We start from the raw sequence: 17,931 nt of genomic DNA, 5'->3' as shown, positions 1-17,931 counted from the left end.
TGAGTTTGAGCCCTGCGTCGGGCTCTGTGCTGACAGCTCAGAGCCTGGAGCCTGTTTCAGATTCTGTGTCTCACTTTCTCTGACCCTCCCCTGTTCATGCTCTGTCTCTCCCTGTCTCAAAAATAAATAAAAAAAGTTAAAAAAAATTAAAAAAAAATAATAAGGACAAGAAAGAGCACAAGAGGTAAGCAGAGTAAAACACTGCACTGGGCCAAGAGGAGCCTTTGCAGTGATGCTGTCAGATATCACCATAGTGCCCAGTTTTGATAAATGGGGTGTTAAGAGGCATCTAACAGTTACTCAATGTTGAAACCATAACAGACACTGCTCCCAATCTGCAAATAAGACTAGGACTGCTGAATGGTGAACACAGCACAACAGTTACTTTTTAGGGCGAACATACTTGTGAACCAGTCTCAGCAGGGCTGCTAAGGAAAGTGAGAGGACACCAGATGAAGAAGTTTCTTGATGCTGGAGTGTTAGGTTTCCTTTTGTTATTTGGAGACTGCACTGAAGCGATAAGGCCAGATCAAATCTCCCTCCCAATGTAGCCCCCTCCCTTGAAAAACCGTCAAAAACCTCAATGCAGGTAACAAACAGCTCCCTCTCCTTATCAAATATTCCACTGTCCTTGACCCTGCTGTTTGGTGATAACCTACGTGACAGATGGCTTGCTCCCATGATAGTTCAGAGCTCCTTCCTGACTAAATGAGAGGAACTACACAGGAGAGACTTGGTCAGGCAAAGAAGCCATTCCTATTTACCATACAATAGTTCTCTAACCAACAAAATTTAAAGGGAGGAGTGTTGCCTTCGCAAAGCCAGGACCATGTATGCTTTCTAAATACTGAGGATTAATGTTTCTCAAGGTCCAAACAGCTTAAACACTTGTGTTTAAGAAATGGATCTCTTAAAAGTTGGTTTATTTCTTCAAGTATCATCTATTTTGTTTCTTCCCTCTTGTGGCACTTACTCGTGGACTGGCCACACACAAAAAAGATGGCAGTTCAGTGAGCAGGCAGCAACGAAGTGAGGAGGTAGCTGATCTCCGCTGATGGATGACCTGGTCTGAGTAGCCACTTACTGCTTTGCAGTGGCTGCTGAAAACCAGAGACTACAAAACAAAAATGCAAATTAGTACCATAATGCAAATTATGTTTAATGTAAGCAAAACGGAAAAAAATGTCACATATTAAACATCTGACTTAAAAGACATTCTTCTAGTAAACATTATGAATCCTAATAAACAACCAGTATTTAGAACCAAATGTATAATATAGTCAGAGTCCATGCTAATTTTAAAACATGGCTTTATTAATATACCATAAGCAAGTGGCACTTCTGATTCTACCTTTTCCTGGGAAAGATACAATTATAAAATAGTTAAGAACATAACGCTCATTAGATGACACAATGCATATGTAGGGGGAAGTCTGGTTCATTTGTTACACCATGGATGCAAACTCATGTCTTAAGTTAAACATGATGACCAGGGCGTGTGGGTGGCTCAGGCAGTTAAGTGTCCGACTTCAGGTCAGGTCATGATCTCACAGTTCATGAGTCCCAGCCCCACATCAGGCTCTTCGTTCTCAGCACAGAGCCTACTACGGATCCTCTGTTTCTCTCTTTCTCTCTGTCCCTCCCCAGCTCATGTTCTCTCAAAAACAGACATTAAAAAAAAAAATTATTAAAAAAACCCCACGATGACCAACGTTTCTTCCCAAAATTTTAAGGTACATCTGCTTAGCATCATGTGTGTATACTAACAATGGAGTGTACAGCTGACACTTGAACAACATGGGTTTGAACTGTGTGGGTCCACTTATACATGGATTTTTTTTTCAGCAGTAACAGAACAGTACTGTAAATGTATTTTCTCCTTCCTACAATTTTTTTAAGTTTATTTTGAGAGAGAGAGAGAGAGAGAGAAGCAAGCAAGTGGGGGAGGAGCAGAGAGAGAGAATCCCAAGCAGGCTCTGTGCTGTCAGCATGGAGAATGATATGGGGATCTATCTCCCGAACCTTGAGATCATGACCTGAGTTGACACTGAGTCGGTTGCTTAACTGACTGGGTCACCCAGGTGACCCTTCCTTATGATTTTAACATTCTTTTCTCTAGCTTACTTTAACGATATGGTATATAACATATATTACATACAAATTATGTGTTATTGGTAAGGCTTCCTGTCAACAGCAGGTTATCAGTGGTTAAGTTTTGGGGGAGCCCAAAGTTATATGCATATTTTTTTTAGTATATGTGCTGCCGAAGCGAGCACAATTATATGCATATTTTTGACTGCAGGGGATCAGCAACTGTAACCCGTACTGTTCAAGGGTCAATTATAGTTCCAGCAAGGTGAGCTGTTTTATTTGGTGACACCAATACAAGTGCTCAGGAAAAGGAAATAATTTTTTACTACCTTTACCAGATCATCATTTTAAAAATATAAATTCTTCATATATATTACTATATCAATACACTTTAATCAGACTAAAAGCTCATGTTAAAGTTTCAGTTTACAGCCATTCCTGTGAAAGACTTTTTAAAAGTCTGGTACATTCACATAAAAGAATGTGTCAGTGGGATTCAGTGTTCTTTATTGCAGATGCAAATCTTCAGTGCAATGTTAGACATTTTATCTTTGGATCTTCATTCTTGATGACTTCACTTTTTTTCTTTATAGTTTTCTCAGATAAGGCAGGTTGGTAACCTAAATAACCATATAGATGAAGATAATACATATACAAAGTCGTCAAATTTATACACTGTTACAAGGTCAAGAAAACAAACTGCATGATGAACAGTAACTAGGACCCTCTACAGAAGAATAATAGTTATAATTTCAGTACTAAAAGCTTTCAAAACCAAATCTCTTCAAGGTTTCTTTCCTCAGTTACGTTTGTTCATAATTTTTCTCAAAATAAATGCGCTCTTCAGGATCAGTATGAGGGAAGTCATCTCAAGTTGTCTAGCAGGATATGTGTATCATAATCTGCTTCCATGAACCAATCAGCACTTTCAGAATAATGGTCTGAACAAACTGAATGGCTTTAACTGTTTTCAGTACAGCTGGGACATCTCCAGTGGTTTCTAACCACAATGTATGGAAGCCTTTACAATACTTTATTATAACAATGGGCCTACACAGTTTTGATGTATTTGATATTTTTCTCTAGATGTTCATGTTTCTGTCATTACCCGGAAAAGAATTTTAACCTTCTGATAGTTTTTCAACAGTATCTGTGTTCTCAGCTTTATGTTGGCTAGCATCTTTTAAGTTCATCCACTTTGCTACATATTTATGTCCATTATCTTCTGAATGCCTAGGGTGAGGATCATTACAAAGATTATTAGGTCGAGTATCACCCTGTTCTTCCAATACGAAACACTGGATAGCTAAGAACATGCACTTACAAAAAACAAACCCAATTCCTAATGCATAGACAAAGGTACTGAATTTTGTTTTTTGCAAGCACATTTTTTATTATTGGTGGTAAGCCCTCTTGCCCCTCCTAGGGGGTGAAGAGAAGTGGTTAAGACTCTAGTAATTAGTGTTCACATCGACGAAATACAATAGTAGTTCAGGGTTGCTAGATATGGTGTCTACTGCCACCCAGGTGGCTGAGGTAGCAGCAGTAGCTGACCTTAAGTCTTCTGAATTGTTTACTAACTTCTAAAGAGCAGTAACTAAAGGCACCTGGGTGGCTTCAGTCGGTTAAGCATCTGACTCTTGATTTTGGCACAGGTCATGATCTCACAGTTCATGAGATCGAGCCCTGCGTCGGGCTCTGCACTGACAGCATGGAGCCTGCCTGGTATTCGCTCTCCTTCTGTGTCCCACCACCGCTCCCCCCACCCTCCCGCCACTGGCCCATGAGTGTGCATTCTTGCTCTCAAAAATAAATAAACTTAAAAAAAAAAATACAGAGCAGTAACTAAACAATGTGTCAGGGATCTCTCTTTCTCTATGTTTATTTTTGACAGAGAGAGGGCGAGCAGGGGAGGGGCAGAGAGAGACAGAGGGAGGGAGACACAGAATCTGAAGCAGGTTCCAGGCTCTGAGCTGACCGCAGAGAGCCTGATGTGGGGCTGGAACTCACAAACCGTGAGATCATGACCTGACCTGAAGTCAGATGCTTAACTGACTGAGCCACCTGGCACCCCATGTCAGGTATCTCTTAAAGTCACCCTCGTTTGAAGTATTCTCAAATGGCAAAATTCAACAAATCCTGTTTCTTACTTCATTCCTAGAATATAAAAGTAAAAGATGAAAGAATGAACATTTCCTTCAACTATTTTCTCTTCAACATTGTAGTTATTTATTAGGGTTACAGCATTCACTGTAGGGAGTCCTTTCAACACAATATGTTATCTGTGATATATTTCTGGAAAAAGTCTAATGATAATTCTACTCCTGGGAGTGCTCATTCCCAAATTAGAACATGTCTACTTGTCTTATATGAGCTAGGTTAAGATGGTATTCTCATTGGAATTCACTAAGGTAAGATGATTTTTAGCTTTCTGATTCTAGATTAAAAAAAAAATTAACTAGTTCAAAATGCTCGTTCACAACCTTAGCTTTAGAGAAACCTGACCACTCCTAGTATATTTTACTCAGGTTATTTTCTCTTAACATTGGTTCCATCAATTCTCTCTTAGCACAGGTAGTCCTTATAACCACATTACCCACATTCCCTTCACAGAACAACATCAGCTGCTTAAACACTGCCACCTACAAAAAAAATTTAATGCTTAACAAAGAACACGAAAGACACCTTAAACATCATTGCATAAGATGCTTGGGCGGGTAGGTGAAAGAGGGACAGAAAAGAAGGTTCATCTCTTCTTTAGTCTGTTTTGGCCAAAAACAAATAAAAAGAAACAATGTCACACTATGGGAGACATGATTTGGTTATGATGTGGTCACAGGTTTTGCTGTTCTGTTGTCTCTTCCTCATGCTCTTGAGTGTCTTCATTAACCTGTAGGCAATGGCAGCTGTGTGTGTCTTGCTATCAGAACCACAGTATGAACATAGCAGAGAAGTCAGGCTTTTGTAGAGTCTTTTGGTACCGTGAAAAAGTCTCAAGTGGAAATAAGTAGGGCAGAAAGACCCCACAGCTGTACGCTTCTTGCCACAGTGTAGCACACAAAACATAAAGATGCTTTTCCCTCAGATACAGACTTACCCATTTAACAAGGGGCCATACTTTATTCTCCACCTCTTGTTTAAAGTTAAAAGGAAGATTTATGTTAACATTAGCTCCTCATGACTCAGAACTTAATTTTCTGCTTTTGTTTTTGAAGAATACATCAAACATACAGAGGAAAAGGTCTCACTTTATTCTTTGCTTTTTAAGTTTTTATTTTAATTCCAGTTAGTTAACATACAGTGTTATATTAGATTCAGAGATACAATACAGTGATTCAACAATTCCATAAATCACTGGAAGCTCATTATGACAAGTGAACTCCTTAATCTCCATCATCCCTCCCCCAGCCTCCCTCCCTGCTGGTAACCATCAGTTTGTTCTCTATAATTAAGAGTCTGTGAGAAAAGGTCTCACTTTAAATGAAAGGGTGTAGTGTTTATAGATCAACTGCTAGACTACATGGATTCTATTTTCAGATATTTTAAGTGACCAAACAAAACGGGAGAAAATAAAGTACAGAAAAAGGGTGAATATAACAGCTTCCCAGGGCTTTCCACAAGAGGCACTGGCAGCTTTCAGGATACAAGAAATAATGACAGATATAAATACTGTAGCTGCACATTAACATTTAGCAGATGAGTTTTTGAAAATGTCCTGTTTGGGGGATTCTTCTTTAATAAGCAGTCAAAGCTCTCCAAGCATTTAATAGAGAACAGTGTTTAAAACTTAAACACCACTCTTTTCAAAAACAATTCTTTATGTTTAGATCCTCTCGCATATTTTATTTTTTTACGTACTTTATATCGCAAAATCTGAAATGCCCTTTAAGTTTGATGAGCTAGTTCACAGAGCTGTGGAGTATGTAAAGCTTCCAACACACATGATGCCTATGTAGACCATTACCATGACAACAGTTTCACTGAAACTGATATAGGAGATGGAATCAAGACTGGTGCAGGTTTTCCCCTGCCATCCGAAAGAGACTTCCTGTGAAACCTTTCATAAGCTGAAATGGCATAAAGTCAAGAAGCAATTACCATTACTCTCTATGGAAAAATTTTTGAGCATTCCCAGGCCCAAAAAATAACCTCTCTTAATTAAGCTTTTCTGATACCTTAGAACACATCTTGCTAACAGATGCACAAAATAAACTGAGATAAAGCACAGATGCTTACAGACACAGTTCAGAGCTACGGAGGTTTGATACTGAGTATCATTCCCGGGAAAGGAGACTGGTAGTGACACACTCTGCTCCTGTGCATACCACCTCTGTAATGTGAAATAAATGCTGAACGCTATTTCCGCTGTTTGCCCTTTTTTTGTAAAAGCAAAAATCCTTTTCCGATTTCTTTTAGTAAGTGAAACAGGTATGAATGCAGGTCTTTCTTAAAAGTGAAGTGGCATAAGCTTGAGCTTTTGAAAAGCGGGGGATACCTTGTACTCTACTTCTGCCAGTCATCACTTTTAACTGGATACAGCATAAAATCCATTTTGCCCCCCCCAAAAGATGACTAAGTGCCATGTCCTTATTCTTCTAAGCAAAACAATATTAAAAAGAGAAAAAGACTCATATGTGTGAGACTTGTACTCTTTAAACCCTACAAAACTGTACAAGAAAAGAGATCTGGCCAGAGCCCACAGGAGGGAGGTGTGTGAGAACGAATTTATGAAAAATATGAACTAATTACTTACTATTCCTTCTTAAAATTCTCACCAGTAAAGCAGGGTGGTGCATAAAAAAAAAATCAAGTGGAACACAGAGAACCATGCTGACTTTTGCTGCACAAGCATCACAAGAGAAAGAAATACCAGACAAGCATTCGCATCAAGTTAGAGTTTAAAAGGCCCTAAACTTTGTTTAAAACACCCCTAAGTGTCATCTGATCTGTGTGCTTAGCCTAGTTCTTAGTTTCTTCATGTTTATATATTATCCCAAAGCCAGTATTATGAGAACGGTACTTCCTTGAACTCTGCAACACAGAATTCAAACTTAACATTCACTGCAGAGTGAGAACAAGGGTTTTACAGGCATACGGGGGGAGGGGCGGGGAGCTTCTCACCATGTAGATTCATTCACATCCATGATGGAAAAGAAAGAGGCAAGGACTGGGTTAGACTGCTAAATGACTAAGTAGTATGGGATCTGATGTAGCTTACCAGGAACAAGATGACAACATGTAGCTAAGTCAACACTCATTATCTGTCTCCTTAGAGGAATAAGAACAAAGCCATTACCTAAAGCCTTTACCTGGATCTGGTGACAAGAAGCTATATTCAGAGGACAGGCTGCTGGAACAATAATTACTACACTTTATAAAACAAATGAAGGCACCAAAGAGAATGAAGAATATTCTGCATTAAGAGGACAAAGCTGAATGTTGGAAAATTAATTCAAAGCTAATTTGGTAGCTCCAAAGGAATTTTATTTAAAATTATTTGAAGAGCACAAGAAAAAGAATTCTGACACGTGTTTCCAATTTTACCATTTTCCCTCCTCTTTTCCTTCAGGTCTGTCCACTTAAGAATAATCCCAAGGGTGCCTGGCTGGCTCAGTTGGTACAGCATACAACCCTTGATCTCAGGGTCATGAGTTTGATCCCCACAGTGGGCATAAAGATTACATAAGAAAAAAAAATGAATCACCCCAAAATTCACCTTTAAAATTGATCTTAAACATGGAATCTGGATTCAAGTTGCATGTTTCCTATCAAAACTTTACTGTTGTTGTTTTTAAATATTTTCTTTAAGTAATCTCCACACTCAATGTGCAGCATGAACTCAAAACCCCGAGATCAAGATCACATACTTCACTGACTGAGCCAGCCAGGCACCCCACTTCCATCAACATTTTAAAATATAATTTGTGTTTACTTTGCATAGTGAAACAAAGCTATTTATTCCATTTTCTAGTACCATAAACGAAGGCAAAACAAAGAGTTGGAAAAATATCATCTTTCCATTATGTTTACAAATAATCAAAGTTCCATAATCAGAACTAACTTGGCAAATCATATGAAAATGCAAGATACAGAATACACAGAGCTTGCAATAAAAAAAATTTTTGCTTACAAGGACTTAGGGCATTTGAGCAATGAATTCCTGCTGAAAATGAAAGCCAGATACCATTATGTATTTAGTATCTTCCCCAGCTGACATTTGTTGTGGCTAATAAAACTGTAGACAAGATGAGTGATACAGAGAGCAGGGAGAGATACCAACATTTTTTTTTTTATTTTCTTAACATTTATTTATTACTGAGAGAGAGAGAGAGAGAGAGAGAGAGAGAGAGAGAGAGAGAGAGACCATGAGTTGGTAAGGGGCAGAGAGAGAGGGAGACACAGAATCTGAAGCAGGCTCCAGGCTCTGAGCCGTCAGCACAGAGCCCAATGCGGGGCTTGAACTCACAAACTGCGAGATCACGACGTGAGCCAAAGTCGGACGTTTAAAAAACTGAGCCACCCAGGCGCCCGATACCAACATCCTTAGCAACACAATTTAAGAACTTTCGTGATGTCACATCACAGTCTGAACCCATCAATAGCCCAGGCCAAAATCTCAGAACTGGGAATACCAAAACAAACTTTATCATGAAAAAAGTAATATAAAGGCATCAGCCCAGCAGTAAGAGGCTCTGGTCATTTTAAGATATGTCCACAAATTCTTTGGTATCTTTCTCTTCAAAAGGTAAAGCCTACTTTACTCTCCTTGCAGAACTCCCAAAACTAGGTCATAAAAGGCAGTGTGGCTCCTTCTTGCACTTTCTCTCTCTGAAATCACTTATCTGGGATGTGGATACTCAAGCAGCCCCATGTAAAAGTCGACACAGAAAGGAACTGAGGCCTTGAGCCAACAGCCAACACCAACTTGCTAGGCATGTAAGTGAGCTACCTTGGAAGTAGCTCCTATGGCTATAGTCAATCTTTCAAATAACTGTAACCTTAGCTGACATCTTGACTTTAACTTTCTAAGATTTTCTGAGCCAGAACCACCAACCCAAGTTGCTCCCAAGCTCCTGATCAAAAACAACTGCAGGGTGAAAATAACTGATGTACAATGTATCCACTGATAAAATCAATGGATGATCAAACAAGTTACCAATCCTACCACATTTCTCAACCTCCAAGGAAATGTTATAACTCTTCACAAAATTCTATTTTAAGTACTGAAGTTAAGATCATACTTAATTTCAGGCTGGAGGACACTCCCTTAGATGAGAATACACACCAAGTTCCAAAGGAAAAACTAACACAAACGCAACACACCAATACTAAGTCATTCAGGAAACATTCATTTAACTTTGTAAGTGCAAGGCCCCAAACACAAGAGGGACTACTATATAAAATGTCCAAACAGCTAAATTGCATTCTCACTTGGGCAAGGAAAAGGAATGATGAAAAATAAAAGGATAGAACTGCTGCTTAACAACACTTTCTTTTTTCATGTTAAGCTTAGTTTCAGAGTAAAATATTCTTTGTGGTAGAGAGTACCTTCCTATTAACTACAGAGCTCCTAACAGTATTCACTGGAGTTTTCTGCCATATAAAAAGGATACTTAAGTACTTTGCATCCCCATCAATTGTCTCTCTTGCATGTTCAATCTCCCTCTTTGCTGCCTTTTTCTATTTTAGTCTTCAAATCTGAGTCTCCTCTCTCCTACAATGCAACTCTGCCTTAAACCCAAGTGTCCTTCCTGAAATACCTTCCTATTCTTCTTTTTGACTGTCACACCTCATTACCTACTTTTCACAATTCCTAACCAGCATCTTTCTCCCTGTACATCCCTACGGGCTTCTGCGTTCGATCTGCACTCATAACAACAAAGACTTACTAATCTTACTCCTGTGTGTTTGCTTTACATTTAATATAGAATTTATCATTCTCTCTGGATCTTCTCTTGAACTCTGGGTTTTGGAAATGATTCCTTCACTGACAATGCTCCTCCATATTGAAATAAATCAGAATCCCTTGACCCCTGCTTCATAATCATTTCTGTTGAGTCCTTAGTTACAACCATTTCTGTTGAGTCCTTAGTACTTGATACTCAACAACTTTTGTTCAACATTCTCCTTAACATGGACTCCTGTGTCCAATATTTCTTGACACCACACTCTGAGATTAATTTTCATCAAATACCAATGACAGAGATCCCTCACTGGTGTGCTTAGTGATCTGAGTGATTAAGTGGACTTCCTGAAACTGGCTATCAGAGTACTCCCTCCCATCGCTTGATAGCAGCCACCAAAAGTTAATTTCCCCTAGGCTATAACTGTAGCATCAAGAAAGTAAGCCAAGAAAAGGCTGAGTCTCCTAGGTTAATATCTAAACCCAACAGACTGGCATTCAAAGATTCCTACAATTTACCTTTCTGGCCCTTTCTCTCACTACTGTCTTTTATTTTAGTTCCAGTCTTTAACTTGTAATATTCTTCCTCCCACCCAGATCCCTATCACTCAAAATCCAATTAAAACAATACAATTTCTATAACGACTTTTTGTCCATTTCATTCTAAGGTGATTTCCCATTCTAAACTTTACCACTAATCATCTACCATCAATCTGGCAGTTAATTGTCTTCTTTCCACTCTTAAAGTGAATCATTTGTTTTGTTTTTATTTTTATTTTTTTAATGTTTATTTATTTTTGAGACAGAGAGACACAGAGCATGAATGGGGGAGGGGCAGAGAGAGAGGGAGACACAGAATCAGACGCAGGCTCCAGGCTCTGAGCCATCAGCCCAGAGCCTGACTCAGGGCTCGAAGTCACAAACCGCGAGATCGTGACCTGAGCTGAAGTCGGACGCTCAACCGACTGAGCCACCCAGGCGCCCCTCATTTGTGTTTTTAAAGTCCTTAAGTTTGTGTGTGTTTTTACTACATACCTGAATAATTTTTCAAACCCGAAAACAGGTTTTAACCTGTTAACACACCTTGCTCACAGCAGATATTGCTAACAGGGTGGTAAACAACACTGATTACATGCGATCTCTGCGGGTGTAGACTAACACTGAGAGGAGACTACTCTGAAGGTAGCCTGAATCAGCAGAAAAAAGGAGCATTAACCATTAAGCCAAGATCACATTCTACCACTAGAGATTCATTCAATCAGTAAGTTCTTCTGACACAAATCAATGCACACTTTTCACTCAATCCAATTGGCTCGTGGTATCCTACAATTAAAAATAGCATGAAGAGAAAGAGAGAAGGGTTTGTGAAGAAAAGGGAGTATTTCCTCAAGGAAATACTGGGTCTTCCCCTCCATCACCATTCCTTACTCAATTAGGCTTCTTTTACTGTCCAAATAGTCTCCAAAAAAACTTCAAATGTAAAATTCACAATGAAAGTAACAGTAACATGTTAGTACATGTATAACATTTTAAATAATATATAGGTATTGGCAAAATGCGTTAAGTCTGTTTAATTAACAGGGGGACATAATCAAAAAACATTTGGAGAACAGTGGCCTGTGTATCTACAATGCTAAAGAGTTTAAAATAAGATTTATGAGCTGATTCTAGGGGCACCTGGGTGGCTCAGTCGGTTGAGCAACTGACTTGATTTCAGCTCAGGCTGTGATCTTGTGGTCGCGACGGCCTTGAGCTGACAGCACAAAGCCTGCTTGGAATTCTCTCTGTCCCTCTCACTCTGCCCCTCCCCTGCTCATGTTCTCTCTCTCTCTCTCTCTCTCTCAAAATAAACATTAAACAAAAAAATAAGGTTTATGAGCTGATTCTAAAATTTACATAACAATGTAAAGAAATAATAATAAAAAGATAACATTTACATAAAAATGCAAAGAGCCAAGATCAGCCAAAGCCAATACTGAAGAAAAACGAAGCTAGAGGATCTGTGCTACCAGTTATTAAGACTTATTATGAAGCTATAGGTTAAGAAGTGGTGCTGGTTTGGGGCACCTGGGTGGTTCAGTCCGTTAAGCGTCTGACTCTTGATTTTGGCTCAGGTCATGATCTCATGGTTTTGTGAGTTGGAGTCCCACATCAGACTCTGTGCTGACAGCATGGAGCCTGCTTGGGATTCTTTCTCTCTCTTTCTGCCCCTCCCCTACTCAAGCTGTCTCTGTTTCTCTCAAAAGTAAATAAATGAAAAAAAAAAAAAAAAAGAGTGGTACTGGTTCAAGGATAGACAAATGGACTAATGGAACAATGACCCATATAGATACAGCCACTGATTTGGCAAAAACGATGCTGAGTGCAATAAGGATGGTCTTTTCAAAAAATAGAGTTGGGTCAAATGAATATGGATATCTATACGTAAAAAAAAAAAAAAAAAAAAAAAAAAAAAAAAAAAAAAAAAAGATAACCTTTACCAGACTAAAAAACTACCAAAATTCCTTGTACATTTGAATGTGAAAGGTACATCAAAAAAACTTTTGAAAAAAAACACACAGGATTATCTTCATGACCTTTGTATAGGCAAAGATTTCTTCAACACGACACAAAAATGCTAACTATTTAACAAAAGACACTGTTGAGTTTGCAAAAGTTAGCTGCAGGGGAGAAGAAATCTGCAATACATAAAGAACTACAAGTCACTAAGAAAATACAGATACCCTAATAGAAAAATAAGCAATGTCTTGAATAAGAATTTCATAAACGAGGTTATCCAAATGGCCAATAAGCAGTAGAAAAAATATTCAACATCATTATTCATAAGAAAAATGTAATTTAAAGCCACAATGAGATACCACCACAAAGAAGGGCTAAAATGAACAAACAATAACTAATACATTTTGGCAAGGATGTGGAGCAACTAGAAACTCTCATATAACGTTAATGAGAACGAAAACATTGGTGCAATTGTTTTAGAAAATTGTTCGACATTATCTATTAAAGATGACCATATGCATACTCCATGATTTAGCAATTTGACTACTAGATATATATCCCACAAAATACATATGAATTTTCACTAAAAGTTGCATACAGTAATATTCACAAAAGGAGTTATAACAACCAAATATTTCCCTACAGTGACTCTTGTGGGGAGGTCAAGGCAGTGGAGAGGAAGAGTGAATGGAAGGAAGTAGGCACAAGGGACTTCTGGAGTAGAGTTCCAATAGTATTTTGTGAAGTAATCCAGCTGTATGTACACTTAAGATTTATGCACTTCCCCATATGCATGTTAATATCTCTAGAAGGACAGCCAAGGCAACAAAAAAGAAGACATAAAAAGTTTAATATACATACAACACCTATTACTTCTGTCTCTCTAATCCATTTGGCTTGTTATCTACTAAAGCAAAGCAAATGCTCTTTTCAGAATCAAGTTAGCTTTCCTTAGAATTGTTGAGTTCAAGAGTCACTAATTTTGTTAGAAAAAAAATTTAACTTCCCTAATAACTTTGTTAGGGTACTGCGTGTCACTCCCAAATTTTCTTCCTCCCACTCCGACTTTTAAAGATGGACTCCACATTTATGTCAGTCTTTCAAAACTTTTCTTGCCCTTCCTAAGTTTGTAATTCACCATCTGAATTATAGCAAATACCTCTCACGTTATACTATTAGGACATTTACCGAAAATAGTAAACACAGTTATAAGTCTATTTTCTGTGAAAATAAAAAATTCTGAGATTCCATAGTAAGATCCCTATTTAAATAAAGTCATCTTCCACAAGATTTGTAAATTATATCCATTGTGCCAGAAGTGTTTTTTTAAACCTCAAGAACAGCAAACAAGTCATATCATGAATGAAAGGCACAAAGCACATATGATGTATTTATCCCACACAAAAGAGCCCAAGACCTTGTATTTAAAAATCAATTGATAAATTCAAACATCAGCACAATAGATAATCATTACATTTAAACCTCAATGCTGTTATCCAATATTTGATGAGCTATCTTTTGAAAAGAGACTCATTTTTGTCAATCTTTTTTTTTTTTAATGGAAAACTGCCAGGATCAGAGTAGACTATGAAATTTCAAAGTATTTTTTTTCCCTAAAGTTTATTTATTTTGAGAGAGAGACAGCATGTGCATGAGCGAGGGAGAGGCAGAGATGGGGGGGGGGGGGAAATCCTAAGCAGGTGCCATGGTGTCACTGCAGAGCCAAACGCAGGACTCAATCCCATGAACCGTGACATCACGACCTGAGCTAAAAATCAAGAGTCAGACGCTTAACTAAGCCATCCATGCGCCCCTCAAAGTGTATGTAGGTGTGTGTATGTATGCTAAAATATTATGCATCTTAAGTTTTAACTTTTATATTCTTAACTTATGAATTTTGGACATCTGTTCTAAAGGATTAGGCATCCAGGGTCCCTGGGAGGCTCAGTAGGTTGAGCATTTGACTTCAGCTGGGGTCATGATCTCAAAAATCATGAGTCTGATCTCCGTGGTGCACTCTGCGCTGACAGCGCAGAGCCTGGAGCCTGCTTCAGATTGTGTGTCTCCCTTTCTCTCTGCCCCTCCCCAACTCACACTCTCTCTCTTTCGGTCTCTCTCTCTCTCTCTCAAAAATAAACATAAAATTGGGGCGCCTGGGTGCTTCGGTTAGTTAAGCATCCGACTTCAGCTCAGGTCATGATCTCACGGTCCGTGAGTTCGAGCCCCGCGTTGGGCTCTGTGCTGACAGCTCAGAGCCTGGAGCCTGCTTCAGATTCTGTGTCTCCCTCTCTCTCTGCCCCTCCCCTGTTCATGCTGTCTCAAAAATAAATAAACGTTAAAAAAAAATTTAAAAAAAAAACATAAAATAATTAAATAAAAATAAAAGATTAGGCGTCCTAAATTTCCTTCTCTACTCTGCTTTGCAAAACAGACAAAACCAATGTTCTCTAGATAAATGCTTCTTGAATAAAAAAAAAATCTGTTCACAGAAGCCAGTGTGAGAAACAGGAAAGTAGTAGTAATAGACACATTCTAACAAAGTCATTCTTGGGGGATAGTTCCCATAATGAACTACTTTGTTCAAGTTTGAATCAGCTGGGTTCGTTCAAAATTACTTATCTTTGGGGCGCTTAGGTGGCTCAGTCAGTTAAGCATCTGACTATTGATTTCACCTCAGGTCATGATCTCATGGTTCGTGGGATCGAGCCCCACAATGGGCTCTGTGCTAACAGTGTGGAGCCTGCCTGGGATCCTGTCTCCCTCTCTCTCTCTCAAAAATAAACACTAAAAATTTTTTAATTTTAAAAACTTTTAAAAAATTACTTATCTTTATTTATATAATCTTTGAATACCAGGGATATAACAGGTACGTACCAGAATATACCAAGAGATGGACCTTGACTGCTAACTACAGGTCAGGGTAACTACACAGTGAAATGTGCATACTGCTTTCTGAGCAACATCTGGTCTTCTCTTCCATATTCAGAAAGTGAGACTCTTCATAAGCTCCAAATGTTAGTTTCTTTCTTTTCTTACTATTAAAAAGAATGATCCAGAATCTTCTACATGGTGACTCTCTTTACTTAGTCCTCTGGCTATTCTAATATTATGGAGCCGTGTAATGCTGTAGTTTTCAAACTGTGAGCAGTGACAGTCATGATGTCATTTTTTAGTAGGTTTAACTAATGTTAAAAAAAAAAAAACCGAGAAAAAAATCAGTACATTGTACATGAAGGCTAAGTATTGTTTTGTGAATACCGTTACAAAGAGTATGTATGTGTATGTAATATTTTGTATATCTATATGCTTATCAGGTGGTGATATAAAATATTAAGAAAAAATACTGAGTTGTGGTCACACTTCAAAGGCCACAGATATAATCAGCTTTATTATATTTTTATTAATTGTTACATATGGAGTCTCAACAAAACAATTCTTATTCAGAAGTTATGTTAACCTTTAAGGCTAGATACCACGTAAAGATAATTCTGCTTAGTTGAAAGCAGCAATTTCTTAGAATAGATCAACAAACTCTGGCAAAACAGACTGCCTGGTTGATATATCAATATATACGTGTTGGAGATAAGGATGATGAGACCAAAAGCAGAACGGTGTTTCTACACATAAAGAATTAGCTTTCAGCTACCTGCAACCTACTGGGGTTCAGCAAGTTAGTATACATAGTAAGCCACTATGGCAGCAAGTATCCATTTACAACATGAAATTAAAGAGGAAATGAAAGCAAATCTAACTTCAATTAGATAAACTTAAAGATTTCACTACCAATTTCCCATAAGGCATACTGCCCACATCTGAATTTCTCAGAATATACATTTTGTTTTTAAGTTTATTTATTTTGAGAGAGAAAGCACGTGGGCAGGCTCCACACTCTTAGCACAGAGCCTGACACAGAGCTTGAACTCACAAACTGTGAGATCATGACCTGAACAAAAATCAAGAGTTCAATGCTTAACTGACCTAGGTGCCCCTCAGGAAATTAATTGATACAAGGACCTCAATGAACACATGCACTGAACACACTACGGTGTGTTTGAATACACATATGGGAAGGCATATGTGAGTGTTAAGTAAGATGCAAGTATCTACGTAAGAATACATAATAAACTCTTAAGAAAATGGTGCTTTCTGTACCAAAAATAAAACTAGCAACTATTTATAACTAGAGTAATAAAAAACTACCAAACATAGGTGAAATCAGTCAATAGGAAGTTAAGCAACTCTTTATCAGACAGTATCTCACTAATAGAAGTCACCCTGCCACCACTGACTACATTATTCCAGTAGGACCGGAATCTAATTCTACTGTCTGTTTTACATTACCAGTCTTATCTCCAGAGTCCAAAAAAGCACATGGAGCAATGCTTGAGAAACCAATTGGGGAAACAGAGATCATATGGGTTCTTCAGTGTACAGGGGGCAAATACCATATTCAACCAAAGAATATCGGGCATTCAATAGCAATTAACTATAAGACTAATGACCCATTAAATTTTCTAGAGGACACAAGGATAATGCCATGCCTTCTAAACTTTTAATTCTGTTGAAGGACTGTAACATATAAATATATAAATCTCTTCTTAAAATTCTCCAGTGTTACCCATTTCATTCAAAACAAAATCCAAATCCTTGCAGTAACTGATGGTGTCCCTTATGATATGGACCTACATGTATACCCTTATGTTCTGTCACTTTCTCCCTTACCTATTCTACAATGGCCAAAACAATTATATGAAAAGGTATTCAACATCATTATTTTTCATGGAAATAGAACTTAAAATCACAAGATCACACTGCAAATTGAACAAAATGGACTGACAATATCAGGTACAGGCAAGGATGATGAACAGTAGCACACTTCTCACATTGCTTGTGGGAGTATAAATTCCTAAAACCATTTTGAAAAATTTCTAAAACCATTTTGCTGTTTGGCAGTGGCTACTAAATCTAAACCTACATATACCTAGTGATATAGCAATCTCATTCCTGGATATAAACCCCAAAGAAATGAGTGCTTACATTTATCAAAAGACATGTACAAGAATATGCATTGCACTTTTATTTACAATAGCCCCAAAATGGAAGCAACCTAAATATCCACCAACAGTAGTACAGGTTAATAAATTGTGGTCTATTCAGACAATAGAATGCTTCATGGTATTAAAAAGAAATGCTATAATACAACATGGATGAATCACACAATATTAAGGGAAAGCAGCTAGACATAAAAGTGCACATACTGGGTAATTCCATTTACATTAAGGTCAAGAACACAGGTAAAAATAACCTATGATGAAAGAATAGTTGGTTTGTTCTGAACTGGAGGTATCAAATGGGAAGATGTCTGAGGCAGACTTCTGGGTGCTGGAAATGTTCTATACCTTAATCTAGGTATAATTTAGTAGTTACACAAGTGTATA

At 38.0% G+C, this 17,931-nt stretch overlaps 1 protein-coding gene across 3 annotated transcripts in view; it reads right to left on the bottom strand.

Annotated features, from left to right (window-relative positions):
• INO80 (INO80 complex ATPase subunit) overlaps positions 1-17,931 on the bottom strand; it is a 108,679-nt gene that overhangs the window by 46,769 nt on the left and 43,979 nt on the right. For all 3 annotated transcript variants that reach the window (XM_030318456.1, XM_030318457.1, XM_030318458.2), the window contains exon 24: positions 974-1,114. In XM_030318456.1, the coding sequence (XP_030174316.1) occupies positions 974-1,114 (141 nt within the window). The remainder of the gene's footprint in view (positions 1-973; positions 1,115-17,931) is intronic.

The sequence above is a fragment of the Lynx canadensis genome, chromosome B3, assembly GCF_007474595.2.
Source record: "Lynx canadensis isolate LIC74 chromosome B3, mLynCan4.pri.v2, whole genome shotgun sequence".
Taxonomy (NCBI): domain Eukaryota; kingdom Metazoa; phylum Chordata; class Mammalia; order Carnivora; family Felidae; genus Lynx; species Lynx canadensis.
Note: the sequence above shows the minus strand (reverse complement) of the source record. Positions and strands in the feature narration are given on the sequence as shown.